This window comes from Cornus florida, unplaced genomic scaffold (genome assembly GCF_030987335.1).
Source record: "Cornus florida cultivar Cherokee Brave unplaced genomic scaffold, ASM3098733v1 CherokeeBrave_3.0.0_Hap2_Chr11, whole genome shotgun sequence".
In the NCBI taxonomy this organism is placed as follows: domain Eukaryota; kingdom Viridiplantae; phylum Streptophyta; class Magnoliopsida; order Cornales; family Cornaceae; genus Cornus; species Cornus florida.
Window position 1 is genome coordinate 94,165,420 of NW_026775581.1, and position 11,803 is coordinate 94,177,222.

Genomic DNA, 11,803 nt, shown 5'->3' on the forward strand with positions numbered 1-11,803 from the left:
ATTCAATTGATTTTATTCCATATAATATCTATTGTAAAGCATTGGCAATCTCATTATATTTGATCCAAAATTTTCTTAAAATGGTCGAACAACACTGTTTAATACTCGAACAAGCGACATAATATGGTTCCGGGTGTAAAAATTGAACACGGGTACGGGAGACTCCTTATCCATTAGGCCACCCACGGGGTTTCAAAGCCAATTAGATCCCTTTCTTCAAATACTCCTAACCAAATCGTGGGTTACACTTTAGTCTATGTTGAGGCAACCCAAAAAATATGTGTTTTTAGCATCCACTTACTTCCAACTGTCCAATACTGCTATAGAATAATATTTCACCTGAAATAGAGTCCATGAATGCTCTAAGCCCACGAACAAGTTTTTAGTTTGTGGGTCATATTGGGTTGCTTTGATGGGTTTGCTAGCACCTAGTTTGTGTTTGGACTTTGGACTACTTGATTATGGCCCAAAATCAGTAGATTGTTGTCTAGTGGATTAGGTCATCCATAACATCTTGGTAACCAAAATCATTATGTGCTTCAAAAAAAGTCTTGTTGGCCCAATTCATTTCTGTCGTTTAATTTGAAAGTGTATACGTGTACGCGCGTGTGTGTGTGTGGTGGAAAGGAATTTGTAGCACCAGCTTGTATTGTAGCAAGGGAATATAAAAAAGGTATGATGGACCACTTTACAAGTAGGCTTGGCCAAGTTAATTGAGTCTCCACGTTTCCACAAAATCGCGTAGTGGATGTGCTTTTCAAATAAAAAATATAGGTCTGGTTGGTGAGTCCCATTTGACCAAATGTTCATCACACTACTATCATTTTCATGAGCCACTTTCCATAGTGAGCTAATAGTTACAGTACTTACCAAGTCTATGAACGCTTGAAAAACAAGTTGAGCTTCGTCATCGACTTAGGTCCAATTAGTATCTCTTTTCACTTTCTAACGAAAGGCTGTGAGTTCGAGTTTTTAATTATAAGATTTTTCATATTTGTGAATGCTAGCTTGAAGAATAGGTTAAATTTGAAATTCAAATTGTATTATATGTACGTGCTTAGTCCAATTTGTTACTCTTCTTTATTTTTGACGAATGACTAAGAGTCCGAGTCTCTAATGAGACATTAATAATTGTTTTGTTATTTTACCAACCAAAAAGACTGTAAATTAGATTTAATTAGCACTTTAGCAATATAGTTTTGACCAGTGAATTAAATTAAGGTTATACTTTTGTCCATGGACCACCAGACCTTTCTTCACTTCAAGTTGTCTCTGCTCATCATTTCAAATCAATGTTTTATTTCTAACTTTCGTGTAGTCCACTCTATCTCTACAACTCACACCAATTAAATAAGGCCATCCATCTTTGATTATAAGTGTGTCATTGATCACTCAACAGTCGACACATGATAGCTATATTTATTTAATTTAGCTATATATATATATATATATATATCAATTGACTAGTGCAAGAGATTACAATTAACTTAATTCAAAAACTTATTGACACACCACAAACAAGCTTTATAAATTACATCAAATGTCTTATGATAACAGTAGAAATCAAATGAGCCCATTTTAATTCCCTCATAGAATCTGATCATAATAAACTCACACTGAATTAATATTTCTGATCCTTGTGATCACCAGCACTCATAAAACTTGATATCAACGCGAAGTCGGAAGTACACCTCACCTTCAAAGGCATCGGTCATGATGTTGGCAATTCCCCGGTGCATGAAGAAGTCTCCGGTGCCTCCCACCACCGAAATATCCCTAGTCTTCACCATGATTGGATCAGCCCCCATGAAGTTCATGCTGCCCTTGTAGTCTGTGCTGTTGAGTACAAAAGAAAACCCTAACCACGCGGTGAAGGTGTTCTTCGTGTCGTAAATGTAAAGCCCTTGAGCCCTACCAACCGGAGACGAATGAAGATTGTTGTCAAGAGTAATGGGGTCATCAAACACCACCACATTGCCAAAATGGAACTGACTGGCTAATATGGTCATGTTGGCGCCTTCCGGTGCACCTACAATGGCTGAAGTGGCATTGGCTGCATTATGGCCATTGTAGACAATGTCATGGAAGTATAGGACCAAGTGTTTGCATGGTTTATAGCTCCGATTCTTCTTCACCGGATATGCAGAAGATAAATTGAAGAGAATGAAGAAAAGAAGAAGAGAAATGGAAAATTTTGATGTCATGATCTGCTTTTTTTTTTTTTTGTAACAAGAAACAGTAATAGAATTGAAGTTAACTCAGGTACAAATATTGGATGAGTTTCTCATCACCTTATATAGGGAAGCTAGCTGATTGTATCTTATGTGGACGCAACTGTTTTAAAAGGAAAATATATATCAAGTTTGACCTAAAAGATTTTTTATCCCCACAATAATTAGGGTTGGTCTACCAACCTTCTAGTACTGTCCTAATATATAGTTGCATTAATATAGTATTGTAGGTCATTAATACCTAAATAAAACTAAATTCAAACAAATGAATGTGAAGAATATGATATTTAATCCAAAGTTTGGTGAAACTCAACTAACTGAAAATCTTGATCTTGGATAAAAGTGCTTTTCGTATTCATGACTTCCATAGACAATCATGTGGGAGTAACATTAAAATATATTATATATTGAGAGTACTTAAGAGACAAAATTCTTATAGTGGAATTTAAGTGTGTAAATAGTTGGGAAAACTCCATGATTAGCACAAAAATTAACTAATAATTCGAGATTAGAAGAGTGCTCACGAAAGCTAAGCTTGCATGGTGGCAATGAGAGGTGCGTCAACTAAAAATGAGATTAATTATATTACATTATCTTGTTTATTTGCCAAAAAGGTTTTGTCTTATGGAATTAATATTCTTTAATTTGTTTTGACCTGGGCGGTTTGATGCAGTTTGAGGCCTAAAGTGAAATTGCTAAATTAGGCCTTCTCATATTGATTATATTAATGTAATACTAATCATTTTTGTTTTAAAATTATTCTCTCTATTTAACTTGCAATGAACTTAAGAAATGAACTTAAGGATATATATATATATATATATATATATATATATATATATATATATATCTTTTAACTTAATAGATAGTGGGTAGAGTCATAAATTAGAAAGTACAAATTTTGAACAAGTATATGCAAGATAATTTAAAAGTTAAAAAAATTCAAAATGTGAAATTGTTGAGGTAAAAAAGAGAGGTAATTATAAGATTAAACTATTCTGTGAAAAAAACTTTTATTGACCAATAAAAGTACAATTGTATATATTTAGTAATTAATACAATACACTAAGCATAAATAATTTATTAAGGGTTAAGTGCATTAAACCCCCTCTGAATAATTTTCTCTTTCTCAAAATACCTCCTGAACTATTAAAAAGACACTTAACCCCCTAAACTATTCAGTTTGTTGCAAAATGTTAGTTGGCCGTTTGAAATCTAACGGAAAGAAAGGCATGTGTGTCACGTGACTTGGCAAATATTCAGAAAGACAAAAATAACCTTATAGTTATTAAATGAATATTATATATATATATATATATATATATATATATACACGCGCGCGCATCCACCCTCTCTTTCCAACCACCTTCGTTGTCTATCCATGACCATTACCTCCACTGGCGATCCATGGCTGCCACCGTCACCTCCTGCCGCCGCTGCCACTGCCACCGCTCTCTCGCTCTTACCAAGATTCTTTTTCCCTGACAACCACATCCACTACCAACCCTATCTCTTTCCAATCCACCTCTCTCTTTTTTTTTTTTTTTTTTTTTTTTTTTTTTTTTCCCTCTTTAACCTCCAACTCCGGCAATGACGAGAATAACGAAAAGGTGAAAAATCATTCAACAAAAATCGTTTGTTGCAAAGGTCAGTGTTTGGAGGGGAATTGATTGAAAGAATAACGCGTATTTTTTGGGCAGTTGCGATTGAGTTGGTTTGGTAATCCGCCACAACAGATTTTTGGGGCTTTTGTGACTAAATCTGTAGCTTTTATGATTGGGTCTTGCGGCTAACCCCAGGTTGCCAACACATTTGATAGCAGTATATAAGTTGCAGGATTATTAGGACAAAGCTTCACAAGTTTTCGCAGTAACCGCCTGACCATGAACATGGATCTGGATCGGATTAATTCTACTAGAGGGTGCGGCCGCGAATGGTGGAGCTGAGGAGAAAGAGGGTTGCTTAGTCGGCGACAAAGGCTCCATGGATTCTGGCGACCATGGCCTCCATAGATTCCGGCAGCGATCCGTCATGTGTTTGGGAGATTTGAAGAGGTTCGTGAAGAGGAGATTTATATATGTTGTGGTTAAGTGCATTAAACCCCCCTGAATAATTTTCTCTTTCTCAAAAAACCCCCCTGAACTATTAAAAAGACACTTAACCCCCTAAACTATTCAATTTGTTGCAAAATGTTAGTTGGCCGTTTGGAATCTAACGGAAAGAAAGGCATGTGTGTCACATGACTTGACAAATATTCAGAAAGAGAAAAATAACCTTATAGTTATTAAATGAATATTATATATACAAATATATAAATATATATATATATACACGTGCGCACGTCCACCCTCTCTCTCCAACCACCTTCGTTGTCTATCCATGACCATTACCTCCACTGGCGGTCCATGGCTGCCACCGTCACCTCCTGCCGCCGCTGCCACTGCCACCGCTCTCTTGCTCTTACCAAGATTCTTCTTCCCTAACAACCACATCCACTACCAACACTATCTCTCTCCAATCCACCTCTCTCTCTCTCTCTTTTTTTTTTTTTTTCCTCTTTAACCTCCAACTCCGACAATGACGAGAATGACGAAAAGGTGAAAAATCATTCAACAAAAATCGTTTGTTGCAAAGGTCAGTGTTTGGAGGGGAATTGATTGAAAGAATAACGCGTATTTTTTGGGCAGTTGCGATTGGGTTGGTTTGGTAATCCGCCACAACAGATTTTATGGGGCTTTTGTGACTAAATCTGTAACTTTTATGATTGGGTCTTGCGGCTAACCCCAAGTTGCCAACACATTTGATAACAGTATATAAGTTGCAGGATTATTAGGACAAAGCTTCACAAGCTTTCGCAGTAACCGCCTGACCATGAACATGGGTCTGGATCGGATCAGTTCTACTAGAGGGTGCGGCCGCGAACAGTGGAGCTGAGGAGAAGGAGGGTTGCTTAGTCGGCGGCAAAGGCTCCATGGATTCTGGCGACCATGGCCTCCATAGATTCTGGCAGCGATCCGTCATATGTTTAGGAGATTTGAAGAGGTTCGTGAAGAGGAGATTTATATATGTTGAAGACCCAGATATCCCACAAAGCTTGCGCCGGATGTTAGCTCCCCCACACCACTGCAATGTGCAGAGATGGAAGAGAGAGAATGAACCAAGAAGGAAGAGAGACACTGTTGCGCATCCAGGCCACTTCAGCTTTTCACGTGGGTCAATTTTAAAGTCCAGTGATTAAATGTATTTTACCATTTCTCAAATTTTGTCCACAATAAAATTATTAATGATAGGATGACTTGTCAAATTTTCATTGGATATGGAGATTACAAAGGCCACATCAGCAACTAAAGTTGGATATGTATAATGGGCAAAATGGTAATTTTAGTTTTTAGTTGACGGTTGTTTAACACCTTGGGATTAAATGCAACATTCTTATAGTTTAGGAGGTATTTTTTAGTTCAAGGGGGTTTCTTGCAATTAACTCATAGTTGAGGAGGGTTTAATGCACTTAACCCATTTATTAATATATATATATATATATATATATATATATATATATATATATATATATATATAATCGGAATAATATAAAAGAAACTTGTATTAATTAATAAAAGAATAATCTTATTTATTTGATAATTAATATAATAAAACAAAATTAATTCTTTAAAACAAATAGAACAAATATAATGAGACATGAGGCCTACGTGCCTCTTCTCCTTTTGGGGACCTAAAACAATCACCTAACAATACGATTAAAAAATATATATAATTAATGTAATGAGATATGTGCTTTTTTTTTATTGGTGACCGTAAGCCATCATCTTAATTACCTTATAATTAAGCACCTTGACTTTGAGTGACTGAATTCATGAACCAAATTAAATTAAGATTATACTAATTCTTTCAGGGGCACCACCAGCTTTTGTCCCTTGTAATTGGCATATCTCAAGATTTGCCCGGAAAGTCCAAAGATTATATAGTCTACAACCAACTTCGCGCTTGTCACATACCACATACACACCTTGACCAGCTTAGTGGGTGATCTCAAAAAGGTACTCACAAACAGTTAGGCATGTATATTTTAAAAAGTTTAATTTACTCGCCTCTTTATAAAATTTAAGCAAGAAAGTACTTTTAAAAATAAATACTGTATTAATTAAACAATAAGTACAAGAAAGCCAAGTGAAGTATATCCAAAAAGTGTTCAGCATTTCGAATGTGTATCAACCCCTATATTCCATTGTATGGGTTAGAGCTAGACTTTGAGACACAAATAAATTAATCGTTTTAATTAGTTATTTACCAAACTAATTAAGCTCGTCCTAATTAACATGTATTTTATTTTATCTTTTTCATCACTAGAACATATGCATTATAAATTATAGTTTATGATGGAAATGTTAACAATTAACCATGTATTTTTCAATATCAAGTGATCATTGTGAAGTTTAAACCATATTAGTTATCAATCATTTACTTTAAAAGGGAAAAAGATTTAACTTTAATATTTAAATTTTTTAATAAATAAAAATAATAGTAATAATTAAGAATCAAACGCACATGCAGCTACTAAAAGGTTTGGAGAGTTGGAATCTTGAGAGCAAATGATACGAACTCTCTAAATCTTGTTTGCTTCCCAAATTTGATAATGCATGTCTAGTTAATTAATTTGTACAGAGAAGATGATAAGAAACCCACCTACATAATTCAACTTGACATGGAAAAGAATAATTTTGGTTTTTGGGGATTATATATATATATATATATAGACATGTAACGTGGTTGGTGGTTTGTTTATTCTCTTATCTACAAAAATTTTCTATTCAATTTTGGCGGAAGATTGGTGGTAGTAGGTGTTGATTTAGATTTTTGTGGCTTGAGTCCAACTGACAGATGATCGACATATTATTTTGTTTGATATATATATATATAAGTCTCCTAAATAATGCACTAATCTGATTCCTCCAATTTCTTCAAATTCCAAGTTGAAATGAGACAAATGGGTCGGCAACAACCTTATTCACCATGAATTTCAATTCCGTTTTGTACATTGTTCTATCTCAATTCATTATGATTGAAGGAAGGATTCGATCCAATTCATATATGTTGGACCCATTACAAATATCAATTAGTTTTAATTTCTTCATTGATCACTTACAAATTACACATATAATGATGATTTGTTGTACTAAATCCAATCGATATGTTTATTAACACAAAAGGTGCCAATTACAATTATTTTGAAATCTTTTTATAAGTAGCTAAATTTACAGACACAGATTTTTTATTCTTAAGAAATTATGATTAAAGGAGGAAAGAAAACAATACGTAGAGTTAGGACATGCTTGGTTTGTCACTCAAAAAATAGTTTTCAAAAATTTAAAAAATAGAGAACAGTTTTCAGAGAATTATAAAAGACTGTTATCTAAAAACAAACATTTTTATAACTGAATTTTTAGAAAATAATTTTCAAAAAATTGAATCAAGTATAATTTTCAAAAAATTGAATCAAGTATAATTTTTTGTATAATTTTTTATTTTAAGTTTTTTAAAAATAAAAAATTATTTTGATAGTTACAAAACAAACCAGTCCACTTTTCTATCTTTTTTGTTTTTGTTTTTATTTTTATTTAATAAAGTCACGAGAAGAAATGATAGTCCAAGTCTACTCTGAGTGGAACCCAAAAAATGGAGATGCTTTCTTTCGGGTGGGCCCACGTTAAGGGATGATTTTACTGGGCCGGCCTTGTCAGGTCTATTCTGGTTTGACTTGGTGCTTGGATTCCACGGACATGTCCACACAAAGTCTTTATTTAAAAAAAATAAAAAACAATTACCCATTATTATTATTATTTGATATATATATACATGGATGAAAATCATGAAACAATAATGGGTAAATAGCTACCCTTCAAATAATACTAATAATGGGTAATTCAAAGATAAAAGAGGAATGTTTGAGATGTACTAAGAAATCTTGTCAAGAGAACGAAGAGCAATTTCAATGCACTGTTAATTTTAAAATATAATAGGTGGGTTTAACATGGGCTTTTCAAGGAGCTATTAAATGGGCCGTCAAAATATAATTTTGCTAAATTTTATGCCAAATATAGCACAAATTATAGTTATTGCTAGTGCTTCTGTCAAACTGAAATATATGGGTTTTGAACTTCTGATTCTTTTAGATTTTGTAGTTTGGTATTGTGCTTGTATATATATATATATATATATATATATATATATATATCAGTGTTGGTATATATGTATGTGTATATATGTTTGTGTTTATATATATATATATATATATATATATATCTCAATTAATCCAAAAGTTGCTTAAATTTCAAGACTCAGTTGGATTTGATGATTATTTTTTATTTATTTATTTTTAATAAGGCAAATAAGTTAAATAAAATACAAACACTCAAAAAAAAAAAAAAAATTGGTTGTTGAAAATTGATAGTTGGAAATAGTTGTTGAAAAATAATGGTAGTCATGTCAAACATTGATATTTTGTATGGAATGCACCATTGGAGCAGAGTTGCTAAAATATAATCATTTTGACACTGTAACTCCTCTCAAAATATAGATTTGGCATGAAAAAATGGCATTTTGCATTGGAGATAATCTAATGGTTCATTTGGCAACTATGCTTTTGCTTTGATTGAAGCAGAAGTAATGTTTCTAGTTCGAAATGTGTTCAATAATATTTAGAGGTCTGTTTGGTAACGTACATTTGTTAGATTTTTTGGAAGCAAAAATATGAAAATAATTTTGGTGAAAAAGCATGCAAGTTTGAAAAATTAAATGGCTAATTAAAAATGTCAATTTTTATTTTTATTTATTTATTTTTTATGAACAGTGCTTTTGTTATCGTGTGAAAACAACCAGAAACATCAATTTTTTGTTTCTGATTTTGGTTGTTTTTGGGAAAGCACTTGGGTACTATTCAAATTGCAGCAAACGTTACCAAAATACGCTTCTGTTATATTTGGGAGCACCGAATTGATGTTTTGAATTTAGGATCGAAGAAAGTTTAGTTCAAATTTTGCACGAGTACTAAATTTTCTCAAATTCCAAATTCAAAGCATTGATTTAATGCTGCCAAATATTTGCTTCGGTACGGTAGAAACAAAAAAAAAACACAAAGCAAAACCAGTTGCGAAAAGAGCCGAAAGTGATCAACTTGAAAATAAAGAAGCAAAATATAGACACATTACTAGGGTAACAAGGAAGAGTTACTGATTCAGCCCTTTGAGGACCACATACAAAGATTGAAGCTTATGATTGAAGTTAGAGGGATAACGTGGTCTTCTAATCAAAACTCTTATCATTTGATGGAATGGTGTGATATTAAGCTGGCACAGACTGGCCACATACAATGATCAGTACTGTATATGATTGCAATTTGTTGTTAATTTTAATTGAACAAAAGTTCTTTTGAAATTGTTGTTTACAGATGTTCTTTTGTCCTCAATAATAGTTTAGTCCTGAAAGGGCATATACAAGGTGGGGAGGGTCCTTAAAGTACGTGGTCCATGTTGTTGGAATATATACACACGCTGTGTGTGTGTATGTATATATGTATATATATATTCGATAATGGTGGAGGAGCATAGGAATGCTTAGATGGTACAATATGGCCTCAAGTTAAGAACACTGCAATTCAAGTTAGCAAAGGTAGGGTAGGGATTAGTTGATTGAAGTTGTAATAGTGCATGTTTATTTATATATTTTTGATGTTTATAATTGGGGACTTAAGTTTAAACTTTAGGTCCAAGGGAACAACATTTTTGTCAATTAAAATAGGACAAGTTGTATCCTCGTATGAATATTGGAAGTATTGGCTGAATATAATGTTTAATAGAGCTTTGTCACAATATAACAATTCGTTTGCACGTAGAACTCCAAGGAATGGCATCAAAATATCTTTTACATCCACACATTATTAACATCGTTATTGTTTACCAGTCTTATATATTATGTATCAAAATTACCAATAATATAATACCAACTATAGTTAAAGAATAATACTCCAAAATAGACATATTCTTACTTATTTGTGTCTTTCTTATATGAAGGCATAATTTTAAAAGTATTAATGCAATTAGACACACACATACGAGCGCGTGTGTGTAATATGTAAATTGAGGGCAGGGTAGAGTTATTACCGTGATAATCCAGTATTACCAGAGGAGACTTGTACCACATCTATTCGGTTAGAAGAATGATTTAGTATATATAGGTTGGGTGTTAATCTCGCCTAATAATTTAAGCTTTTAAATCAAATTGCGAAATACCCACCCGTTAATATCAACTACTAGTTAAAGAATAATACTCAATAATAACTCTCACTGAAATAGAAGTATTCTTACTTCTATGTGTCTGTCTTATATGAAGGCATAGTTTTAAAATTACTAATACAACTAGACACACACATACGAGCGCGTGTAATATGTAAATTGGAAGAGTGTTTTGTTATATGGTCCCGTCTTGGGCCCGAATTGGTAAAATTAATTCGGTATACAGTATAGTACTTCTTCCTTCTTTCATTCATTTCCTTTATTTTTAATTTTTTTTTATCGATTCTTTTTGCCAAACGGAGTGCAAAGATGGCAGCATTGAATTCTGATTCACTATTTCACACCATCTAGGCCAATATTGTATATATAATAACCCTTATCATGTAGTGTATGTATATATATATATATATATATGGGTAAAGTGCATTAAACCCCCCTAAACTATACCTCAATGAGTAAAAAACCCCCCTAAATTTCAAAATGAGCAAAAAAACCCCTTTAACTATTCAATTTGTTGCACTTTACTCATTCCGGCAACCAGCCGATCAATTTCCTTACAAGTGAGAGGCCAAATTTATATAAATGACCATACAACCCTTATCTAATTTAAAAGTCTATAATGCCCATGAAACATCATTGGACCCAAACAAGCCCTAACTAATTCACTCATTGTCTTCTTCCTCCATCGATCTGTGGTTCCTTCAATTTCAGTGTGTATCGCATCAATCTCCTCCCCTCGTTCCAAATCATTGTGTATCGCATCCCCTCTTTCCCAAAAAAAAAAAATCAAAACCCATTTATAGAAGGTTGGATTCATCCTTGCAGGCCACTCCTCTCCACTGCCGCGTTTCGTCTTCACGGCCGAGCCCTCGTCGGTCCGTCACCGCAGCTGCACCACCCCCCGTCCATCACAGCTAACATCATCCAAAGCCGAAACCGCCGAAGCTATTTTCATCCTCTCCATCGTCCGAAGCCTCCTTGATCGCCGTGAGTTCAGCCGCCGTTTAATTCCGCCAAGCTCGCCGTCGCGAGTCATTCACGGCCAAGTCAACCCTAGCCGCCAGCGATGTACAACGGTGAGATCAGGCAACCTAGGGACAACACAATAAACCCCCAAATTAGAGCGGCGAGGGCAAAGCTTGCACACAACGATCGTAAATGATTTGGGGTTCGGATTTCTTTCTCTCTGCTCTGCCAATGTGAAGCTGACAATTGGGTACAAAACCTTTTACCTTTTAATCGCTGTTCTGAAACTCATCGGTTGGA

At 34.0% G+C, this 11,803-nt stretch overlaps 1 protein-coding gene across 1 annotated transcript; it reads right to left on the reverse strand.

Annotated features, from left to right (window-relative positions):
• Nucleotides 1-1,482: 1,482 nt before the first annotated feature.
• LOC132285874 (disease resistance response protein 206-like) lies at nt 1,483-2,324 on the reverse strand. The gene has a single exon (XM_059788108.1). It carries the CDS (start codon nt 2,202-2,204, stop codon nt 1,644-1,646), a length of 561 nt encoding a protein of 186 aa, XP_059644091.1. The 5' UTR covers nt 2,205-2,324; the 3' UTR covers nt 1,483-1,643.
• Between the last annotated feature and the right edge of the window lie 9,479 nt (nt 2,325-11,803).

Excerpts from the sequence above, each read along its gene's own strand:
- LOC132285874 (XM_059788108.1), bottom strand. The coding sequence starts at position 2,204 with ATGACATCAAAATTTTCCATTTCTCTTCTTCTTTTCTTCATTCTCTTC.